General features: G+C 52.3%; 1 protein-coding gene across 4 annotated transcripts; it reads right to left on the reverse strand.

The window, feature by feature from the left end:
* Positions 1-2,223: 2,223 nt before the first annotated feature.
* On the reverse strand, positions 2,224-19,049 carry LOC142464858 (glutathione S-transferase theta-1-like). Of its 4 annotated transcripts, XM_075568483.1 has the most exons (6): positions 18,900-19,049; positions 17,929-18,033; positions 17,020-17,107; positions 16,750-16,900; positions 15,896-16,072; positions 14,904-15,486 (listed from the first exon to the last, which is right to left on the reverse strand). In XM_075568483.1, exons 1-6 carry the CDS (start codon positions 19,012-19,014, stop codon positions 15,289-15,291), a joined length of 834 nt encoding a protein of 277 aa, XP_075424598.1. In that variant the 5' UTR covers positions 19,015-19,049; the 3' UTR covers positions 14,904-15,288. The 4 variants fall into 4 exon arrangements, with proteins under 4 accessions (XP_075424600.1, XP_075424599.1, XP_075424598.1 ...); XM_075568485.1 differs by lacking the exons at positions 14,904-15,486; positions 15,896-16,072; positions 16,750-16,900; positions 17,020-17,107; positions 17,929-18,033 and adding exons at positions 2,224-2,844; positions 3,229-3,405; positions 3,919-4,069; positions 4,437-4,524 and having other exon boundaries at positions 18,900-19,041; XM_075568484.1 differs by lacking the exons at positions 14,904-15,486; positions 15,896-16,072; positions 16,750-16,900; ... (1 more) ...; positions 17,929-18,033; positions 18,900-19,049 and adding exons at positions 2,224-2,844; positions 3,229-3,405; positions 3,919-4,069; positions 4,437-4,524; positions 12,740-12,886.
* Positions 19,050-22,392: the final 3,343 nt, after the last annotated feature.

A 22,392-nucleotide genomic window follows, 5' to 3' on the forward strand; every position in this document is an offset into this window, starting at 1 on the left:
CTGCTAGCCCCGCCCCACATGCTAACCCTGGCTCCGCCCATTATCCCTCCAGGTGTTTTGCACACAAACACAGCCACGCCCACCAGATGGTGCTGGCTCCGCCCCCCGCGGTGCAGGTCTAGCTGGATGAGCCATTATAAAACAGCCTCTGCCCCCCTTTATAACGCGATTCCCTCAGCCCCTTCTCATTAAACTGAGGACTGGAGGGGTCATCATCCTTCTCATTAAACTGAGGACTGGAGGGGTCATCATGTCCCCTGCGGGCACTGTCACAGTATGTCACCCTCTGTGCTGTCCTAATACAGGAATATAAATATATACTGAGCCTCATTAATAATAATAATAATAATAATTTCTTCCTCTTATTTTTTATCTTTTTTTTTTTAAATTTTTTTTTTTTGGTCTGGTATTTTGGCGCCCTATTATTATTATTTTGCGTCGCGCTTTGGTGCGGTCACAGCCCCGACAGCAACGCAACTGTTTATTTTTTTGGGGGGGGGGGGCGCAAATGACGCATGAAACCCTTGCACCGGCCCTGCATACACTGGTACAGTAAGGAGAGCAGGGACGCCGACGTCTGGAGAGCCAGGGGAGCGGTCCCTGGACCGGTGGCTGCAGGGGGTCTGGTTAGCCGGCGCTGGAAGTCTCACGGCTGCTGGGCCTCTGATTGGTGCCGGGCCCCAGCTCTCCCCAGCTGCTGCTCAGCGCTCTCGCTGGGCCCAACATCCGCGTGCGGGACCGGCGTGCTACCGGAGGCCTTCCAACCACAAGGTTAATTTTTGTGTGGGTATTGTTGGGGGGCTATGTATTGTGGGCCTGGGGGAGGCAGGGGGTGTCTCCCTGTGGAGAACCCCAGACGGAGCGGTACCCCCTGAGGTCCGACATCCCCACGTGGAATTATTTCCCTCCATGTGCTGGGCGCCGCAATGGCCGTCCCCTGCCTCCCGCTCCTGGTGTGGGGTAGGAGGGTGGCAGGAGAGCAGGGCGAACATCGGCTGGGGCAGGGTGAAGAGGAAATCCCAGGGGCCATCTTGGGTGATCCGCTCCTTTCCTTCACCGCCATGCGTTATTCCACCTCCTCTCCGCAGGCTGAGCGGACCAGGGGGAGACCGAGCACGGCAGCTGGGAGAGTCCAAAGTACCTACTTGGATGGCCTTGCCGCCGCATGCCCCTCCCCCACCTTTCCGCGAGCAGAGAGGCGTGGACGCCGGTGGCTACTTACGGTGCCGGGAGGGACATTCCCCCTACGTCACACATACTCTTTTCTTTAAAGAACTAGTGAAGATCAATAAATAAGAGACCGCTGTCATTTTCATAGTCCTCTCACATTGTCTCTACCTCATCTCTCAGCTACCTACCCTACCCCCGTAACCAGGATATTTGTTTAATCATCTCAGCCTTAGCCAGATGACATCACAATGAGACAGAGGAGCCCAGTTACCCAACGTCATGGAAAAACTCAGTCCCACACTTATTCCTTCTTGGTAAGCAATTTGAATAGAGACTTATTGCAACAACCGTTATTAAGAGTGGGTTTAATGCAAGTCAAAACATTGCTGTCTGACTTACTACAAAGGCACTGAACAATAAACTCTAAGTAAGATAACTTATACCAGAAAAAGGGGCGGGCATACATCATTTTGCAATGTCTGCCCATATGACTTCATCAGGCGCCCTACGTTTCTTTATCTTGTAGTTACTTGGTTATATATTTTGCAATATATTTTAGCAGATTAAGCAAAAAGGAAAACTCATGTGCTAAACTACCTCATCTTTCTCAAGGCCGACAGCCGGTACATCTCTCTCTCCCCGACTCTAACCAGGGAAACTATCCAGTTTGCGATACCAGTTCCTTACGGGGAAACTTACTGAGAGAGTTTGTGAGCAGTAAGTGTCCAGAACTCGCAACTTCTGCAAAACTGCACAAAGATGTCATCTCTCTGCTCTCCTGGCCACACAGTGTAGGTGGTGCTTGGTAAAGGTAATGAATTAAAGTCAAAATAACAGCACTAGGCATTAAACAATAAGTGATTATTTGGCCAATATGTAGACATCAACATTTTGGTACAGGATTGCTCTACATTTAAAAAAAAAACAACCCCCTACAAGACTTTTAATACCGTGTATCACAGGCTCTTCTGTCTCCATGGATAGAGAATGAGGGGAACCCATGATATACCACTGAAGTATGTGCATCAGAACAAATCAGAGACTCACAAAGAATGATTATTATGTATTTAATTCCTTACATTCAGAATCACAATCATAACAATATACACGAAATGACATTACACAAAACATCACCCGACCTTTGTGAAAAGTGCCAGGGAATAGGACATTGCTTTTTAAAGTCTTTGCACTTTCTCCTCCTCCCCCCCCAACAGATTTATAAATGTATGTTTATTCTAGGGAGCCCATGTACAGCAGGATCTGATGTTTGGGATAGAAGCTGCTCCCCCATGTGCTGCAGATCACACAAGCAGACGCAGCATCAGAATGCATATCACAAGAGCCTTCAGCTGCAGGACAGGGATAAATAGTTGCAGCTGCTGCCAACATTGGGAGATAGGGGAACGCTGGATTTCTCCTGGTTGCAGATCAGAGGGTTATTATAAGGGGTGTGATGTCCCTTCTCAGGGGGAGCCCTCACTACAACATGAGCAGTCTGGCTGTCATATGCTCCTTTATCTCCGGGGACAGGGGCTCATGCTGCCTCTCCTTGGCAGTGAGTATGGCCTCGTGGGCCTCCTGAAATAGCTCCGCACCCAGTGCCTCCTCCACCCGCTGCTTCCAGGCTTCCAGCTTCGGTCTGTCCTCATAGAACGTCACTCCGCATGCCAACGGCTGCAAAGGAACAGAGCAGGTAACCCAGAGCACGGTTATAGAAAAGGTGCAGCACCCTCCTACACATCTAGTCTCCCCGATTATTTAACAGGTCAGAAAGGGAGAGGATATTACCCAGCTGCCCCCAACAGTGCGTGCGCAAATGTGATTAGATGAGAAATACATATCCAACATTAAGGCACCTTTAGAGTGGTCTATTTAAACTAACACCAAATAACAGGTATGTGAGATATTCTTACTCCCAATATTGTAGATTTCACTCATTCAGAAGCGGCAGCATGGCCCACACCACATATACAGCATGGAGACGTCCCCAGAGGTGGCTTTGGCATGACATGTACAGATCCCTTATAAAGAGACAAGTCTACCCTCCTGCCGGGTCACCTGCATAAGCTCCACGATGGCCACCAGGTCTGCCAGAGAGATCTCGTCCCCAGCCAGGAAGGGTTTGTCCTGCAGGAACTTCTCCTCCAGCTGGGTCAGAGTGCTGTTAAACTCGGCCAGGATCAGCTGCAGTCTTTCTGGGGAAGCTTCGTGGCCCAGGAGAGCCGGGGTCATGAACTGCAAGAGGAGAGACCAGGGCATTACATATAACCCGGCACACCAACAAAGAACTGCCTTTGGAGTGGGCGATACCCATTTGAAACCCAATGCCACCAAGAGCACAAAAGTAGTGAGTGATTAGTTCTCCCACTGCGGGACGTTCTATACGATCTCTGATTTGAAGAGCTTACATTCCATTTGTGGTGCTAGAAAATGGTGACAAGGCATGGCCGCTCCATTATACAGTCAGTACTGTGCTGCATTAGTACAAATCGCCATCTGTCTTAGCATCTGTGGGATGCTCGGGTTTTTCTCACTGTCCCACTTCCTCTCCGTGTCACCTAGTTTTATTATCAACGTTAACCCTACAAACCTGTGGGACACCCCTGCTCAGTTACCCACAGACAGCAAGGCATCAGCAGATTTAACCTTGTGACTCCTGAATATTATCACATGATTATCTTGTGCAGGTCAGTCGGTCGAAGGGCCCCCTGGCTGGAGTCACATACAATGGTTTTATCAAGTCCTCACCTTGACCCAGAAGACCTTGGAGCCCTGGGGCCGGGTGTTGGTGTGCTGCCAGGAGAGGTATTCATCCACACGGGCACGTTTCTGTAGGTCGGATGGGTACCAGTGATCTGGGGTGTTATATTTACGTGCTAGATAAAGAAGAATCGCGATGCTGGGGGAGAAACCAAAGATGTATTAGGAGAAGTCAACCTCAACCAACCCCTGAAACAGTAGACTGACCTAGAACAGGGGTGCGGGAGATTTTCTAGGGGGGGGGGGGAGGCAGTGCAACGGCTACAGAGGTCCTGCGCTCTCCCATTTAAATGCTGGGGGTGTACGAGGCCTCTGACCTGCTCTTAGGTGATGCATCGCTATCGTAGCCAAGGTCACATGACCCCGCAAAGTTATTTCACGCCAGAGCTGAGCAGAAGGGGGGAGCGAGTTAGGAGGTGAGCAGGCAGGGGGCGCAGGATCAAAACTTTGAACAACCATGCACAAGAACACTTAGTAATGCCCTCCCTTGGGTATAACTCCCTCACCTCTCCGTCAGGGTAAAGTCTCCATCTTTCAGCGCCGGCACCTTGCGTAGAGGATTCACCTTCGCAAACTCTTCCCCGAGGTGTTCCCCTGCGGAGAGGGAGAGAGGGAGAGAGGGAGGGAGGGAGGGAGAGAGGGAGAGAGGGAGAGAGGAGATGTTATAGAGGGGACCCTTTACAGGAACTCAAAGACCTCCATCCACCCAGTGGTGGGATTCAGAAATGTTAGCAACTGGATCTCGCCTTACACCCTATCAGTGAAAATCAGCTCTCCCCCTCATCCTCAGATCTCCCCCAATCAAATCAAATTGGCATGACGAAAGAACATTTCAGTATTGCCAAAGCGTGAACACGGGTTGGGGGACAATGCCTCCATGCCTGCCTGGCTGGACGGACAGGCAGGGGGAGGTGGTATGCAGCGGCAGCAGACCCTGTAGAGCAGTGATTACCAACCTTTTTTGTTTGGAGGAACCCTTAAATTATTTCGAAAAATCTCGGGGAACCCCCATCTGGCTGACACATTAGCTTCGACAGGGGTCAGTCACAACATTTCTCACCTCACGAGCCACCTCTATTTCCCACTCTCTTCCCATGTATTTATCCCCTGCGTCTCACTCCCTCTCTTACTCACTCCTGCCCCCCTCTCACTCGCCCCTACCTTCCGTCAATTACCCCCACTCACTCAATCCACCCTACAAAATACATACCAAAAAACCCCACCCCCGGGGGGAGGAGGGGGCGAGGGGGGCTGTGGTCCATAGGAGGAACCCCTGAGACTGCTTCAAGGAGCCCCGGGGTTCCACGGAACCCTGCTTGGGAATCACTGCCGTAGAGGAATCTCTTGAGGCAGAGCACAAGGTGAGGAGTGTTCTAGCTGCAGACACCAGGAGTTCCGGGACAGACAGCTAGATGGCGCACCTCCCCTGCAGTCCTGCTCCTTACGGCTACGGTTCGGCGAACTTGAGAAATTCCAGCAACAGGCTCACAAGAACCGAACCGGGCGAATCCCACCACTGCACCCACCCCAACAATGACCTTCCAGACATTAAGTCCAGGAGTCAGGAACAGGCTTAAAGTCAGACAGGTGGAAGGGAGCCTTTAAAGGGGCAATCTCTGGTAGGATAAAAGTGAACCAATTCCAGCAACCTTTAAGGCATGCCTGCCCAACTCGTAAAGTGAGAAGGGCCGAACTGCTCCAAGGAAAAAAAATATTTGGGCCGCACGGGTTAAATCATCATCATCATCATCTCTCCCCCAGAACCCCTCACTATCAACCTTTATGATACTCCCTGTAACGGGTATTCCACCCCACCCAATCTCATATATAGTGTGGGTGAGTAGAACATGTGTTGTTACCGGTGTGGTGCGTATACCTGCAGGCTCACAGGAGGTCTGAGCCTCCGCTAATGAGAGCCTGGGGTGAATCCTCTGGAACGAATCTTCTTTTACAGCGCCTCCACCTATGTAGGATTCTATGGACGTGTAGAATGACCCTACATAGGAACCCAATTAGAAACCACACACAGTCAGTGATTATATAATAACTAAGGAATTTACTTCGAACATAGAACATATCATCGCCTTTACATATCCTCATAACCTGTGTCCCTCTCACGAGGAGACACTACCCGTGACGTCTCGCAGGACGTTTCCCCAACACTAGGTGATCCCACCCAGTGTCCAGTGAAACCCCCACACCCAAGGTCCCGTACTCCTACGGAGATAGTCAATGGGTGACTGCGCAGTCACTAGGAACCTCTAGGCCTGTTGGTGCACATATAATATTGATACCTTCCGAGCACTCCGATGCTCGGGCCTGCAACACTCTTCTCAAAGGGTCAGACGTCCGTCTGATCCTTTCCAGGTACTCTGCCGGTGGACCCCAACGAGGGTCCCACCGCTCCACGGGAACTGCAACCGATCACGGCAACACCAACCACATGGGAACAGCAACCGCCGCTATCAGCTTTCTGCCTAACTACTTCTAGAGTGACAGCAACCCTAACCTAGGGCCTGTCCCTGAGGAACCGCAACCTGGGATGGCTTGTGGAAAACTCCTAGGGCCTGTGGGGTTAATAACCTGCCCCACTCCCTTATCTACCCAAGTCCCCAATCCTCCCTTACACTAGCTCCTAACTCACTAATCCTAACACTAACACGCCTGCAGCCGACACAGTTCTCACAGTCAGCCTGCAGACAGTAACACACGCTGCATACACACTGCACTCAGTACACGCAGCGTCACATACAACACTCAACACAGCAACCTGGAACCCGCAGCAAACACACTGCACACACTGTGCCTATTTGCCAGTGCGCACAGCACTACCCGCTGTGGCACTGCCAAACCTGCACCTTACATACACTAAGGGCGACCTCCCTATCTAGGGCCGTCCCTTATCAGTTACCCACTAACCTGGTGGGGAGTTGGGGCCTACCTGGAGGGTGAGGGTACCTATCAGGATGCAGGAGCTGCACTCACTCCCTGCATCCTTCCTTCCCCTTCAGCTCCGCTGCTCCAACTGACGTGACTCATGCAAAGCCCGGGAAAATGTATCTCTTTCCTCCAGGGCAGTCCTGCAGCCCTATTGGCTCCTATCAAGCACCTGGTGCCTGCCTCGCTATGCCTCATGGGAATTGTAGTCCCGAGGCCCTTACTATAACATTGGGGCCGCGTGCGTTCCTCCCCTCTGCCTACACTAACCCCTAATGGCCGCCGCAACCCTTCCTGAGCTGTTCCTGCCCTCGCGCGATCACTGCGCATGCGCGACTTGAAGCGCAACGGCGGCGCCCTGCTCTGCGGCCGCCGGGACCTTAGAGACGCGATCGCGGCCTTAGCAACGGCCCGATCGCGTCCCCGGCAACCGGCCGCAGGCAGGAGAAGCCGCGCTGCTCCCTGCTCCAGCCCCCACCCTTGGGAGCAGCCGTCGGGTTGTTCAGTACCCGCGATCGAGCTGCGCCAGGGGAGGGGGGTCTCCAGGAGCTGCTGGGGACCAGGGTTACACTCTCCCCCTGGTGAAACACCCAACGCCCTCGCTTGGGGAACGACATAGCATGGTACACAGTTATACAATGAAAAGGCAGTGCATATGTACAACTTATCAATGGTGACTTTAAACCCCAGGTTACAATGCATTTCACACCCATTAATACCCGAGACTAGCTGAGACCGTTTGTGGGGTGCCCCTACCAGATCAGATGGGGGTACCTCACTTTTGCGTCCGTGAGCCTCCCCCAGAAAAATTTCTTGGAGAGCACACTCTAAGGCGACAGTTTCTGGCTCTTCGCTACTTCCTCCCCCTGGTGGAAGGAGTAGCCCAGTGTCTCTGAAGCAGACCTTTACCCGGTCATCCGCGGCAGGGATGCGGTAGACCAGGAGGCCAGGACCTTTCCCGCGGTCCACCACCTGGCGAATGGCACGCTCCTTTTTGGGCGTAAAGGAGGCCAGTCTCCCTGGATCGTCCTTTACACAGTCCTTGTCCCTACGGACTTGTGAGGCTTCCACTGAGAAGCGAGCACTGGGAAATGTCTCGGTTTCACCTGGCAGGGGGGAAAAAGTAGACACCTTACCCCTGCGGTGATTCATGGTGGCCAACAGGTCCTCGGGGACGCTGTCAGTTCCCACCTTGGTGGTATCGGGACCTGCCCCCGGCACTTCTGGGGCAGTCCACTTACGCGCTGAAAACTCGGGAGCGTTGGATCCCAGTCCTGGGACCACTTGTGTCGGAGCACACGGGCTCACACTCCGCTCAGGAACCATAGCTTTGGCCTTCTTCACGGCCACCTCCATCGGAGTCTGTGAGGAACAAGGGGGTTCCTTACCACTCGGCTGGCTGACGATGGGCTTCCCTTCTTCCGGAAGGATCGGCGGTAGACACTGGTCCACTCTCTCCTCTGGACAGCTACCTTCTAGTGAGGACACCTCCGCCAGGACGCGATGCAGAGGGGAACCCTTCACCCGGGCGACCAGACTTAAGGAGCCATCGTGCTCCGCGGTCACCTGGAGGCTCACCCCCGACACCCCTGGGGCAGTCGACTCACCCTCGTCGGCGTTAGGTACTGGTCCCCATTCTAGGACCGATGGTACCTCTGTAGTAGGTCGGACTGACCATGGTAGGGCACACGGGCCCACAGCAGGGTCCGCAACATCGGAAGACACCTCTTCCAGGGTACACGGAACCACAGCAGACTCTGTATCCTCTGCATCACCGCTGGGGTGGTTCGCCGGTAGGCGCATCGCCACCAATGGGACTTCCACCTTTTCCCCGGAAGATATCATGACGGTATCCTCCGCAAGGTAGTCACCAGATTCTCCTGAAATGCAGCCAGTGGTTGTGGGTACGAAGCTGGCGTGCTCCGGTACCTCCACTGCAGTCGCGCTCTTCTCCGCCAAGGGTTCACTTAGCTCCTTAGCTGGCTCTGTAGGCTGGGGTACAATAGGCATCAAGAAAATTGCACCGCAGCAATCACATTTAGGTTCCCACGCCAGTGCTCCCCTAGAACAGTCACAGGTGGGGCTAAAGCACTGTGTACACGGCTCCCCATCTACCTCGGTGATCCTGAAGTCTAGTGGCACTTGGGACATAACGGCTCCTTCGTCATAGGCTTCTTGCAAGCAGGGGCACAGGAGCATAAGGAGATCTATTCCTGGCGCTCGCCAGGGCACATACACATTAGGGTGTATCCCCTGACAGTCTATCTCATCCTCATCATAGAACAGAGAGTCTATCTCATCCTTAGAGATCAGAGTGTCTATCACAGCGTCCACGTAAGGTTGAAGATAACCGTGCTTGCTCCCCCTGGTGGAATCTAAAGGAAGGGCACTTTTTACAAGGGATTGGTTTTCGCTCTGCACTGAGTCACTCACAGCACAGGGGAGGGGCTCTGATTTTCGCGCCAAACCCGGACAGAATGTTGCGAGATCTTTCTGTGCAGGCTTGCAGTCAGCAGCACGTGCGCTCTCCTGATTTGGCGGGAGACGCCATTTTGCTGGGTCGGCATAGACTAGGGGGTACCCTTCTGAGGGGCCCCCGGGCATTAACAGTGCGGACGGTGCCTCTGCCAGGCATATATCCTCAGTGTGAGTTACAACAAACAGAATGGTTTTCCATGTGGACGTGGGATCTTGTTCCTCCTCTAGGACACATGCCCACGGCCACCCAGGAATTTTACACATACCCTCCCGGACCTTCATTGCGGGTATACTAGCGGGTATGCCTCCTACCGCCACTACCTGGCCAGGCTCCATATACTGCCGCAACGCCCAGGCAAGGACCTCGTCTCCGGACTTTACAAACATAGCGACAAAAATAGGAACGGGACAATTTAGAAAAAATGGACAGGGCACCCCAGGTGTATCTCAGCAGCGCCTCCAAATGTAACGGGTATTCCACCCCACCCAATCTCATATATAGTGTGGGTGAGTAGAACATGTAGTGTTACCGGTGTGGTGCGTATACCTGCAGGCTCACAGGAGGTCTGAGCCTCCGCTAATGAGAGCCTGGGGTGAATCCTCTGGAACGAATCTTCTTTTACAGCGCCTCCACCTATGTAGGATTCTATGGACGTGTAGAATGACCCTACATAGGAACCCAATTAGAAACCACACACACAGTCAGTGATTATATAATAACTAAGGAATTTACTTCGAACATAGAACATATCATCGCCTTTACATATCCTCATAACCTGTGTCCCTCTCACGAGGAGACACTACCCGTGACGTCTCGCAGGACGTTTCCCCAACACTAGGTGATCCCACCCAGTGTCCAGTGAAACCCCCACACCCAAGGTCCCGTACTCCTACGGAGATAGTCAATGGGTGACTGCGCAGTCACTAGGAACCTCTAGGCCTGTTGGTGCACATATAATATTGTTACCTTCCGAGCACTCCGATGCTCGGGCCTGCAACACTCTTCTCAAAGGGTCAGACGTCCGTCTGATCCTTTCCAGGTACTCTGCCGGTGGACCCCAACGAGGGTCCCACCGCTCCACGGGAACTGCAACCGATCACGGCAACACCAACCACATGGGAACAGCAACCGCCGCTATCAGCTTTCTGCCTAACTACTTCTAGAGTGACAGCAACCCTAACCTAGGGCCTGTCCCTGAGGAACCGCAACCTGGGATGGCTTGTGGAAAACTCCTAGGGCCTGCGGGGTTAATAACCTGCCCCACTCCCTTATCTACCCAAGTCCCCAATCCTCCCTTACACTAGCTCCTAACTCACTAATCCTAACACTAACACGCCTGCAGCCGACACAGTTCTCACAGTCAGCCTGCAGACAGTAACACACGCTGCATACACACTGCACTCAGTACACGCAGCGTCACATACAACACTCAACACAGCAACCTGGAACCCGCAGCAAACACACTGCACACACTGTGCCTATTTGCCAGTGCGCACAGCACTACCCGCTGTGGCACTGCCAAACCTGCACCTTACATACACTAAGGGCGACCTCCCTATCTAGGGCCGTCCCTTATCAGTTACCCACTAACCTGGTGGGGAGTTGGGGCCTACCTGGAGGGTGAGGGTACCTATCAGGATGCAGGAGCTGCACTCACTCCCTGCATCCTTCCTTCCCCTTCAGCTCCGCTGCTCCAACTGACGTGACTCATGCAAAGCCCGGGAAAATGTATCTCTTTCCTCCAGGGCAGTCCTGCAGCCCTATTGGCTCCTATCAAGCACCTGGTGCCTGCCTCGCTATGCCTCATGGGAATTGTAGTCCCGAGGCCCTTACTATAACATTGGGGCCGCGTGCGTTCCTCCCCTCTGCCTACACTAACCCCTATTGGCCGCCGCAACCCTTCCTGAGCTGTTCCTGCCCTCGCGCGATCACTGCGCATGCGCGACTTGAAGCGCAACGGCGGCGCCCTGCTCTGCGGCCGCCGGGACCTTAGAGACGCGATCGCGGCCTTAGCAACGGCCCGATCGCGTCCCCGGCAACCGGCCGCAGGCAGGAGAAGCCGCGCTGCTCCCTGCTCCAGCCCCCACCCTTGGGAGCAGCCGTCGGGTTGTTCAGTACCCGCGATCGAGCTGCGCCAGGGGAGGGGGGTCTCCAGGAGCTGCTGGGGACCAGGGTTACACTCCCCATCTATCCCCCTCACCCACACAATACCCCCTCCACATCCCCCCAGCCCATTCCATGTCTCCCTCCCCTCAATATGACACACTCTCCCCCTCCCCTCAATATGACACACTCTCCCCCTCCCCTCAATATGACACACTCTCCCCCTCCCCTCAATATGACACACTCTCCCCCTCCCCTCAATATGACACACTCTCCCCCTCCCCTCAATATGACACACTCTCCCCCCTGCACCTCACATCACCCCCCCCCCCCTGCACCTCACACGTCAGCAGCCCACTCCCCCTCACCAGCCCGTCTCTCTCTCTCCCGTACTAAGCCCCGCCCCCAGCATGCTCTGACCTCCCCGGCATCCTGCATCCTCCTCATGCTGCTTCTGCCCCCGCGCACTGCAAAACCCGGGGGCGGTGGAGGAGGGGAGGGGGATGAATCGCCGCCATTTTTTTAAACTTTAAAACACAATTTTTTTTTTTTAAATTTATTTAATTAATTAATTGGCGCCCGTCCTGAGTCACTGCGGGCCACACAGAGAGGCCAGGCGGCCGTATGTTGTGCAGCCCTGCTTTAAGGGGTCTGATCACCTACAAGTTTGTTTAATGGGTTTATTAAAGTGAGACTTGGGAGGGGTTTGATTTCCTATGGTTGCTCACATGTGATATCAGCAAACGCGTGTACAGCCAGAGTCCCACGTCTTTATAGTGTCTGATAAGGACAGAGTGGGATAAGGGGGAGGGGGAGGGGGGGAAGGGGGGAAGCAAACCCTTCCCCAGTCGGAGGCCCCCAATAAATTCAACTGACCAACTACCTGGAACACTGCGTGATTGCAACATGTGAGCTCAGGGGAAAGAGCAAACACACAGATCTCTGGCACAGACAGATAAGGAGCCTTAATGCAAGGTTCAGTATAACACACAGGGGTCAGCAGCACAGATCAGACGCTGCATGCAACTTACAGGCCACGTGCGTGTGGTTAAAACATGGCTAGAAATCAGCTGGAGCAAAACAATCCAACCCAAATAACTCCCCCAAACACCCCTATTACCTCCACCCCAATAATGCGGGACTCCCTGCCCCATCACGGAGACACCCCCAGGGGGGCAGATAGTACGGGGGGGGGGGGGGGAATAAGCTCCGTCTCACTATGAGGGGGGGGTGGGGAGGAAGGAGAGAGACAGAGACCCCAGTCTCACTATAGGAGGGGGAGGGTCTCACCTTTGAAGAGCTGAACCTCCCGGTGCTGGAACGGGATGTGATTGACCTTTGCGAAGATGTACACGGAGCGGCAGGGCTGGGACAGGAGGTCCAGAAAGAGCGCGAGGTCAGACATGGTGAGAAGGAATGCGAGAGCGCAGGGAGAGGGCGGCTTTTATACTGCACTGACCCCGCCCTCACTGCCATAACCCCGCCCACACTACCACAACCCCGCCCACACTACCACAACCCCGCCCACATTACCACAACCCCGCCCACACTACCACAACCCCGCCCACACTACCACAACCCCGCCCACACTACCACAACCCCGCCCACACTACCACAACCCCTACCATAACCCCGCCCACACTACCATAACTCCGCCCATACCCCAATGCTAGCCCCGCCCCTCACGCTAACCCTGGATCCGCCCCTTATCCCTCCTAGGTATCTTGTTCCCAAACGCCCACCAGATGGTGCTGGCTCCGCCCCCGCGGTGCAGATCTAGCTGGGTGTGCAATTATAAAACAACCTCTGCCCCCCTTTATAACGCGATTCCCTCACTCCCTCCTCATTACACTGAGGGCTGGGGGGTCATCATGTCCCCTGCAGGCACTGTCACAGTATGTCACCCTCTGTGCTGGGCAGGAGGAGCCCAGGTTTGTTCTAGAGAAGTAACATTTATACCTGTACAAAGGTATTATTATATATTTATATGGCAGCAACATACAGTGTAGCGCAGTACAACGCAGACCTGCCAACTCCCACTGATTTTCTGTCAGTGTCACTGATTTTTAGCACCAAATGTCCCACAGACTTCAGTGGACAAAAATTTTTTATTGCAGAAACAAAATCTCACAGATTTCGGTCCCAGAGTTTGTAAAACAATAATAACATACACAGAAATCAGGGCCGTCCCGTCCATACTGCGCGCCCCTGCCTGCCAGCCCCTATGCTCGCACCCCCCCCCCCTTACCCAATATCCAGCGTCAAATGACGCGCGGTGTCATGGGACGTAATTTGCCACACGTTACCATGGCAACGCGCACGTCACATGACCCCGTGGAAAGTTAGGTGAAGTCCGTGTCGCCCCAAAATAATTTTGCGCCCCCTTGCATTAGGCGAACCTAGGCGGTCGCCGAGGGCGCAAAGGTCTTATGGGCGCATTAATAATAATTATTAATCTTTCTTTTTAAATAATTTTTCTTTTTTTTTTGTTCGGTATTTTTGCTCCCTATTATTTTTATTTTGCGGCACGCTGTGGTGCGGTCGCACCCCCTGCAGCTACGCCACTGTTTATTTTATGGGGGGCAGGGGGTGTCTCCCATCACTGTATAACACAGCCTAACACATAGTGAGCCTAACAGGACATTCCCATACACTGGGGTTCCTTTCCCTGATCATACAATGCTAAACTGTGATGTACTGTAACTAACCCCTGCTGTGATTACAGCTCCTTTTGCAAGAGGGCGACAACCCCCTGCAGGTCCATAACCTTGAACAGAGCGGCACATCACTGGTTTATATAGTTAACAAAACCGTGCACTAACAAATGCTACCTACAGTAACCCTAATGAGAATAGGCAGCAGGGCAGAGCTTCGTAGGAAACCTTGCTGCCTAGAATTACTGTACATAACCTGAAATTTGCAGTGAACGTATCCAGATTGTGACACTAAGCGAGTTTGTGAGCAGTGTCTAGAACTCATAACTTCTGCAAAACTGGGCAAAGATGTCTTCCATCGCTCTGCTTCACATAGAGCCAGGCATAGGGAGGTGGTGCCAGAGAACAGGTCTCACACATCCTGCTGGAAGACACACTTGGTAAAGGTAACGCATGAAAGCCAAAATACCAGCACAGCTCTCCTTATTCGTTCAGTCGAGAGCACAGCACTAGGCACTAAACAATAAGTGATTATTTAGTGCAACATTTAGACACATCCCAACATGTCGGTGCCAGAAGTCGGTCCACTCGGGGACCGGAACATCAGGGTATGTCTACATGCCATACAAAAAAAAACCACTATAGCATGTTAGACCTTTAATACTATGTATCACAGGCTCTTCTGTCTCCATGGATAGAGATGATGGAGGGGGAACCCCTGATATACCACTGAAGTATTTGTGCATCAGCACAAGATGCAAAGAATTATTATGTATAATTTCTTACATTCAGAATCACAATCATAACAAAAATGTCATTTAATGTATATGTCACAAATCACCTGATCTCTGAAAAGTGCAGCATAAAGGGCCAGGGAATAGGACATTGCTTTTAAAGTCTTTGAACCTTTTCACTAACAGATTTATATATTTTTATTCTAGGGAGACCAAGTACAGCAGGATGTAGGGCGGGGGAGGGGGGAAGGGGAAAGAAAGGTAGAGGTCAGATGTTGGACAGAAGCTGCTCTCCAAGGTGCTGCAGATCATACGAGCAGATGTGTCAGAGAAGGCATTACATAAATATTTGCAGCTGCTGCTATTGGGAGTTGGGGAACCCTGGATATCTCCTGGATGCAGATCAGGGGGTTATTATTAGGGGTGTGATGTCCCTGCTCAGGTGGAGCCCTCATTTCATCATAATCAGTCTGGCTGCCATACGCTCCTTTATCTCCGGAGACATGGGCTCGGTTTGCCTCTCCTTGGCAGAGAGAATGCCTTCATGGGCCTCCTGAAACAGCTCCGCACCCAGCGCCTCCTCCACCCGCTGCTTCCAGGCTTCCAGCTTTGGTCTGTCCTCATAGAACTTCACTCCACATGGCAACGGCTGCAATGGAACAGAGCAGGTAACCAAGAGCACAGCTTAAAGAAAGGTGCAGCACCCTCCTACACATCTAGTCTCCCCGATTATTTAACAGGTCAGAAAGGGAGAGGATATTATCCAGCTGCCCCCAATACCTTGCTTCCCTTCTCAAAGTGTGTAATCTAATATGTGATATTAGATGGATATGTATTTCTCAACAGTAAGGCACCTTAAGCGTGGTCTATGTAATTTAACACTACATAGCAAGAGTAGAAATATGCAAGATATATCTCCTAACATTGGAGATTCTGCTCATTCAGAAGCAGCATGGCCCACACCACATATGCAGCATGGAGACTTCCCAAGAGGTGGCTTTGGCATGACATGTACAGATCCTTTATAAAGAGACAAGTCTATCCTCCTGCCGGGTCACCTGCATAAGGTCCACGATGGCCACCAGGTCTGCCAGAGAGATCTCGTCCCCAGCCAGGAAGGGTTTGTCCTGCAGGAACTTCTCCTCCAGCTGGGTCAGAGTGCTGTTAAACTCGGCCAGGATCGGCTGCAGTCTTTCTGGGGAAGCTTCGTGGCCCAGGAGAGCCGGGGTCATGAGCTGTCAGGAGAGACCAGGATATTACATATAACCAGGGAACAATGAACTGCCTTTAGAGTGGGCGATCCCCATTTGAAACCCAATAAAACCTAGGGCACAAAAGTAGTGAGTGAGAGAGTAGTTCTTCCACAGTGGAACGTTCTATGCGTGCTGTGGGATGTTAGCCGGCAGCTCATCGGCCTGGGGGAACAGCGCTACACATTTGGGATTAGAGTGAGCTCCCTCAGCAATGCAGACGGAAACCAGAGTGAGCACAGACTGAGGCAACAGAATCAACCACAGTGCTCTATACAGCATTTACAGGTTCCATGGTCTGAAGAGCTTACATTCCATTTGTGGTGCTGAAAAATAGTGATGCAAGGCATGGCCCCTCCTTTACACACAGTCAGTGCTGTGTTGCATTAGTACACATGGGCAGCTGCCTTAGCATCTCTGGCCAAGGTTGTTCTCACTGTCCCACTTCCTCCCCATGTCACCTCATTTTATTATTCAAGTTAACCCTACAAACTTGTGGGACACCCCTGCTCAGTTACCCACACAGCTCAGCATCAGCAGATTTAACCTTGTGACTCCTGAATATTATCACATGATTATCTTGTGCAGGTCAGTCTGCCGAAGGGCCCCATGGCTGGAGTCACGTGTCCCACGTGCTTACAATGGATTTATCAAGTCCTCACCTTGACCAAGAAGACCTTGGAGCAATGGGGCCTGGTGTTGCTGTGCTGCCAGGAGAGGTACTCATCCACACGGGCACGTTTCTGTAGGTCAGATGGGTACCAGTGATCTGGGGTGTTATATTTACGTGCTAGATAAAGAAGAATCGCGATGCTGGGGGAGAAACCAAAGATGTATTAGGAGCAGTCAACCTCAACCCATCCCTGAAACAGGAGTAGATGGACCTAGAACACTTAGTAATGCCCTCCCTTGGGGATAACTCCCTTCTTCACCTCTCAGCCAAGGTAAAGTCTCCATCTTTCAGCACCGGCACCTTGCGTAGAGGATTCACCTTCGCAAACTCTTTGCTGAGCTGTTCCCCTGCAGAGAAAGACCCCATAGAGATGTTATACAGGAACTCAAAGACCCCATCCACAACCTCCCAGACGGTTCAATGGACTCCTGGACTGGACAGGTGGGAGGGAGCCTTTTAAGGGATAATATCTGGTAGGACCAAAGTGAACCAATTCCAGCGACACAGTAAAGGGGTCTTATCCAGGTTACACTTTACCCAAATATGACACCTACAAGTATGTTTAATGTATTTGTTAAAGTGAGACTTGGGAGGGGTTTGATTTCCTATGGCTGCTCCCTTGTGAGATCAGCAAGCGCTTGTACAGCCAAGAGTCCCAAATCTTTATAGTGTCTGATAAGGGCAGTGGTGTGATAAGGGGGAAAGAAAACACTTCCCCATTCGGAGGTCCCCAAGAAATTCAACTGACCCACTACCTGGGACTGCACCTGGAACACTGCGAGATTGCAACATGTGAGCTCAGGGGATCAGGGGAAAGGGCAAACATCTCTCGCACAGACAGATAAGGAGCCTTAATGCAAGATTCAGTATAACACACGCAGGGCTGCACCTTGAACACTGCGAGATTGCAACATGTGAGCTCATGGGGGATCAGGGGAAAGGGCAAACGCACAGATCTCTGGCACAGAAACACACGCAGGGGTTAGCACCACAGAGCACAGACACTGCATGCAACTCACAAGTCGTGTGTCACAAGCCGTGTGTGGTTAAAACATTGCTAGAAATCAGCTGGAGCGACCCAATCCCCAAACACTCCGCCCAGGCCTCCATGGGGCCCAAGGCGGCGGCACCCATCCGGTGGAAGTAGCCACGGGCGGATTGGAATTACCTGCTGGGCGATTCCTTGAAGAGCGGCAGAGTGACGCTGCAGGAGGAGGGTTGCTCTGCAGGACACACCTCTTGGGGTGAGGAATGGTCCTACCAGTCCAAGGAGCTGTCCCGATTAAATATGTTACAGACTCCCCTCCTATAGACTGAATGAATAAAGTCTTGTGCCTGTCACAGTCATAATGCCCCCCCCCCGTCACCATCATAATGCCCCCCCCCCCCCCGTCACCATCATAATGCCACCCCCCCCCCCCCCCCCCCCCAAAGTCTTTTCATGCTTTCTACTGCAGTTCTTTCCTTGACTAATTAAAGGGACAGCACAGGAGGAAAAGGGGTGCAATATTATTTATTCTGGGGAGTGAATGTTAATCCAGCAGCTCAGGGAATATTCTGTTTATGGGGATTATGCAGAGTATATATTATTATATGATCCCATTCAGCACAGAAGACATCCCACAGTGGGACAGGTGAAGATTGGCCCCGTATGTGACAGCATGTCCTATCATTTAGCAACATGCCCCGAAGGGGGGAGGTGCAGCCATATATTGGGACCTGAAGGGGCCACACGCCTTAGCTGTGACGGCGAGGCCATCTTTAAAGGTCCCCTGAGGTCTGGGGATGGAAAGACTCACAGGACCCTTCCCAGGTCAGCAGCAGGAGGCAGAACATACAGCAACCCCAGCACAGCACCCCCTCCCAGCAAAGCACCTCCCCCCCAGCACAGAGCCTCCCCCCTCCCCCCACAGCACCCCCTCCCAGCACAGAACGCCCCCCAGCGCCCCCGGGAGTTACCCTCCATGTGTCAGTCTGAGGGAGAGTTACTGTAACTTAAAGAACACCATTAAACATCTATTACCCCACATGGGGAGGGGGGGGGGAAGAGATGACTCCTTGCTCCATCACTTAGGTCTCACACTATAAGGGGAGGGAGGTAGACCAGTCTCACTATAGGAGGGAGGGGGGCGTTCTCACCTTTGAAGAGCTGAACCTCCCGGTGCTGGAACGGGATGTGATTGACCTTTGCGAAGATGTACACGGAGCGGCAGGGTTGGGACAGGAGGTCCAGGAAGAGCGCGAGGTCAGACATGGTGAGAAGGAATGCGGGAGTGCAGGGAGAGGGCGGCTTTTATACTGCACTGACCCCGCCCACACTGCCATAACCCCGCCCACACTACCACAACCCCGGCCACATTACCACGACCCCGCCCACACAACCACGACCCCGCCCACACAACCACGACCCCGCCCACGTAACCATAACCCCGCCCACGTAACCACGACCCGCCCACAAAATATAACCCCGCCCACACAACCATAACCCCACCCACACAACCATAACCCCGCCCACACTACCATAACCCCACCCACACTACAATAGCTCTACTCATTCTACCACAACCCCGCCCACACCCATAACCCCGCCTACACTGCCATAACCCCGCCGACATTACCATAACCCCGCCCATACCCTATTTCAGGCGCCTCCTCTCACCCTGCTAGCCCCGCCCCACATGCTAACCCTGGCTCCGCCCCTTATCCCTACCAGGTGTTTTGTACACAAACATAGCCACGCCCTCCAGATGGTGCTGGCTCCTCCCCTCCCGGTGCAGGTCTAGCTGGGGGTGCCATTATAAAACCGCCTCTGCCCCCCTTTATAACGCGATTCCCTCAGCCCCTTCTCATTAAACTGAGGACTGGGGGGGTCATCATGTCCCCTGCGGGCACTGTCACAGTATGTCACCCTCTGTGCTGTCCTAATACAGGAATATAAATATATACTGAGCCTCATTAATAATAATAATAATAATATCTTCCAATTATTTTTTATCTTTTTTTAAAATTCTTTTTTTTTTGTCTGGTATTTTGGCGCCTTATTACTATTATTTTGCGTCGCGCTGTGGTGCGGTCACAGCCCCGACAGCTAGGCAACTGTTTATTTTTGGGGGGGGCGCAAATTTAAAGTTTCCCCTAGGACGCATGAAACCCTTGCACCGGCCCTGCATACACTGGTACAGTAAGGAGAGCAGGGACGCCGACTTCTGGAGAGCCAGGGGAGCGGTCCCTGGACCGGTGGCTGCAGGGGGTCTGGTTAGCCGGCGCTGGAAGTCTCACGGGTGCCGGGCCTCTGATTGGAGCCGGGCCCCCGCTCACCCCAGCTCCTGCTCAGCGCTCTCGCTGGGCCCAACATCCGCGTGCGGGACCGGCGTGCTACCGGAGGCCTTCCAACCACAAAGTTAATTTTTGTGTGGGTATTGTTGGGGGGGCTATGTATTGTGGGCCTGGGGGAGGCAGGGGGTATCTCCCTGTGGAGAACCCCAGACTGAGCGGTACCCCCTGAGGTCAAAGACATCCCCACGTGGCATTATTTCCCTCCATGTGCTGGGCCACCGCAATGGCCGTCCCCTGCCTCCCGCTCCTGGTGTGGGGTAGGAGGGTGGCAGGAGAGCAGGGCGGACATCAGCTGGGGCAGGGTGAAGAGGAAATCCCAGGGGCCAACTTGGGTGGTCCGCTCCTTTCCTTCACCGCCATGCGTTATTCCCCGTCCTCTCCGCAGCCTGAGCGGACCAGGGGGAGACCGAGCATGGCAGCGGGGAGAGTCCAGAGTGCCTGCTTGGATGGCCTTGCCGCCGCGTGCCCCTCCCCCGCCTTTCCGCGAGCAGACCGGAGCTGGGGGGAGGCGTGGACGCCGGTGGCTACTTACGGTGCTGGGAGGGACATTCCCCCTCCTCTGGGAAGCCCCCTCAGTCACAAATACTGTTTTCTTTAAAGAACTAGTGAAGATCAATAAATAAGAGACCGCTGTCATTTTCATAGTCGTCTCACATTGTCTCTACCTCCTCTCTCAGCTACCTACCCCCGTAACCAGGATATTTGTTTAATCATCTCAGCCTTAGCCAGATGACATCACAATGAGACAGAGAGGAGCCCAGTTACCCAACGTCATGGAAAAACTCAGTCCCACACTTATTCCTTCTTGGTAAGCAATTTGAATAGAGACTTTTATTGCAACAACCGTTAAGAGTGGATTTAATGCCAGTCAAAACATTGCTGTCTGACTTACTACAAAGGCACTGAATAATAAACAGTAAGTAAGATAACTTATACCAGGAAAAAGGGACAGGCATACATCATTCTGCAATGTCTGCCCATATGACTTCATCAGGCGCCCTACGTTTCTTTATCTTGTAGTTACTTGGTTATATATTTTAGCAGATGAAGCAAAAAGGAAAACTCATGTGCTAAACTACCTCATCTTTCTCAAGGCCGACAGCCGGTACATCTCTCTCTCCGACTCTACAAGGGGGTTTAATAGATCAGACCAGAGGCCCAGCTCAACAAAGAAATCACAGTTGCAGCATTAAGGAATCCACCAGGTCTGCCGGCTTAGATTAGTCCGAGTTCCCATTCACAAAGTGGGACCCTGGGTGTAACTAAGCTCAGACACTGCAGCTGGGCTCTCAGGACAACGTTTCAGTGTGTAAGTACTCTCCCAGCAGGTGTTCCACCTCGCCCTGGTTCCTCTCCATGGGCACAATCCCATCACCGTATAACACACCCAGACACATACACAGGACATTCCCATAAACTGGGGTTCCCTTCCCTGACATTCAATGCTAAACTCTGATTGTAACTAACCACTGCTGTGATTACAGCTCCCTTTGCAAGGGGGCATTAGCCCCCTGCTGATACATAACCTTGAACAGAGCTGCACATCACTGGGTTATATAGTTTTAACAAAAAAACTATACGTTGGTGAAACCCTGTACCAACCCTAATGTTACCTACAGTAACCCCAATGAGAACAGGCAGCAGGGCAGAGCTTCGTAGGAAACCTTGCTGCCTATAGTTACATAAGCTGAAACTTACAGGGAAAATATCCAGTTTGCGATACACATTCCTTAGGGGGAAACTTACTGAGAGAGTTTATGAGGAGTAAGTGTCCAGAAGTCGCAACTTCTGCAAAACTGCGCAAAGATGTCACCTATCTCTGCTCTCCTGGCCACACAGTGTAGGTGGTGCTTGGTAAAGGTAATTAATGGAAGTCAAAATACCAGCACAGCACTAGGCATTAAACAATAAGTGATTATTTAGTCCAACATGTAGACAACATTTTGGTACCTGGGGGTCCACTTGGAGACCGAAATATCAGGATAAGTCTACATGCCATATAAAAAATAAAATAAAAAAAACCTATAGCATGTTAGACTTTTAATACTGTCTATCACAGGCTCTTCTGTCTCCATGGATAGAGAGAACGAGGGGGAACCTCTGATATACCACTGAAGTATTTGTGCATCAGAAAAATCAGAGACTCTAAGAATGATTATTATGTATTTAATTCCTTACATTCAGAATCATAACAATAATGTACATGAAATGACATTACACAAAACATCCCCTGATCTGTGAAAAGTGCCAGGGAATAGGACATTGCTTTTAAAGTCATTGAAAAAGTGCACTCAGA

This window comes from Ascaphus truei, chromosome 13, assembly GCF_040206685.1.
Source record: "Ascaphus truei isolate aAscTru1 chromosome 13, aAscTru1.hap1, whole genome shotgun sequence".
Lineage (NCBI taxonomy): Eukaryota > Metazoa > Chordata > Amphibia > Anura > Ascaphidae > Ascaphus > Ascaphus truei.

Excerpts from the sequence above, each read along its gene's own strand:
- LOC142464858 (XM_075568483.1), bottom strand. The coding sequence starts at position 19,014 with ATGTCTGACCTCGCGCTCTTCCTGGACCTCCTGTCCCAACCCTGCCGC. Across the intron at positions 17,108-17,928 it reads TTCAAGGAATCGCCCAGCAG|GGGAACAGCTCAGCAAAGAG; the intron begins GTAATTCCAATC and ends CTTTCTCTGCAG. Across the intron at positions 15,487-15,895 it reads CCATCGTGGACCTTATGCAG|CCGTTGCCATGTGGAGTGAA; the intron begins GTGACCCGGCAG and ends GTTCCATTGCAG.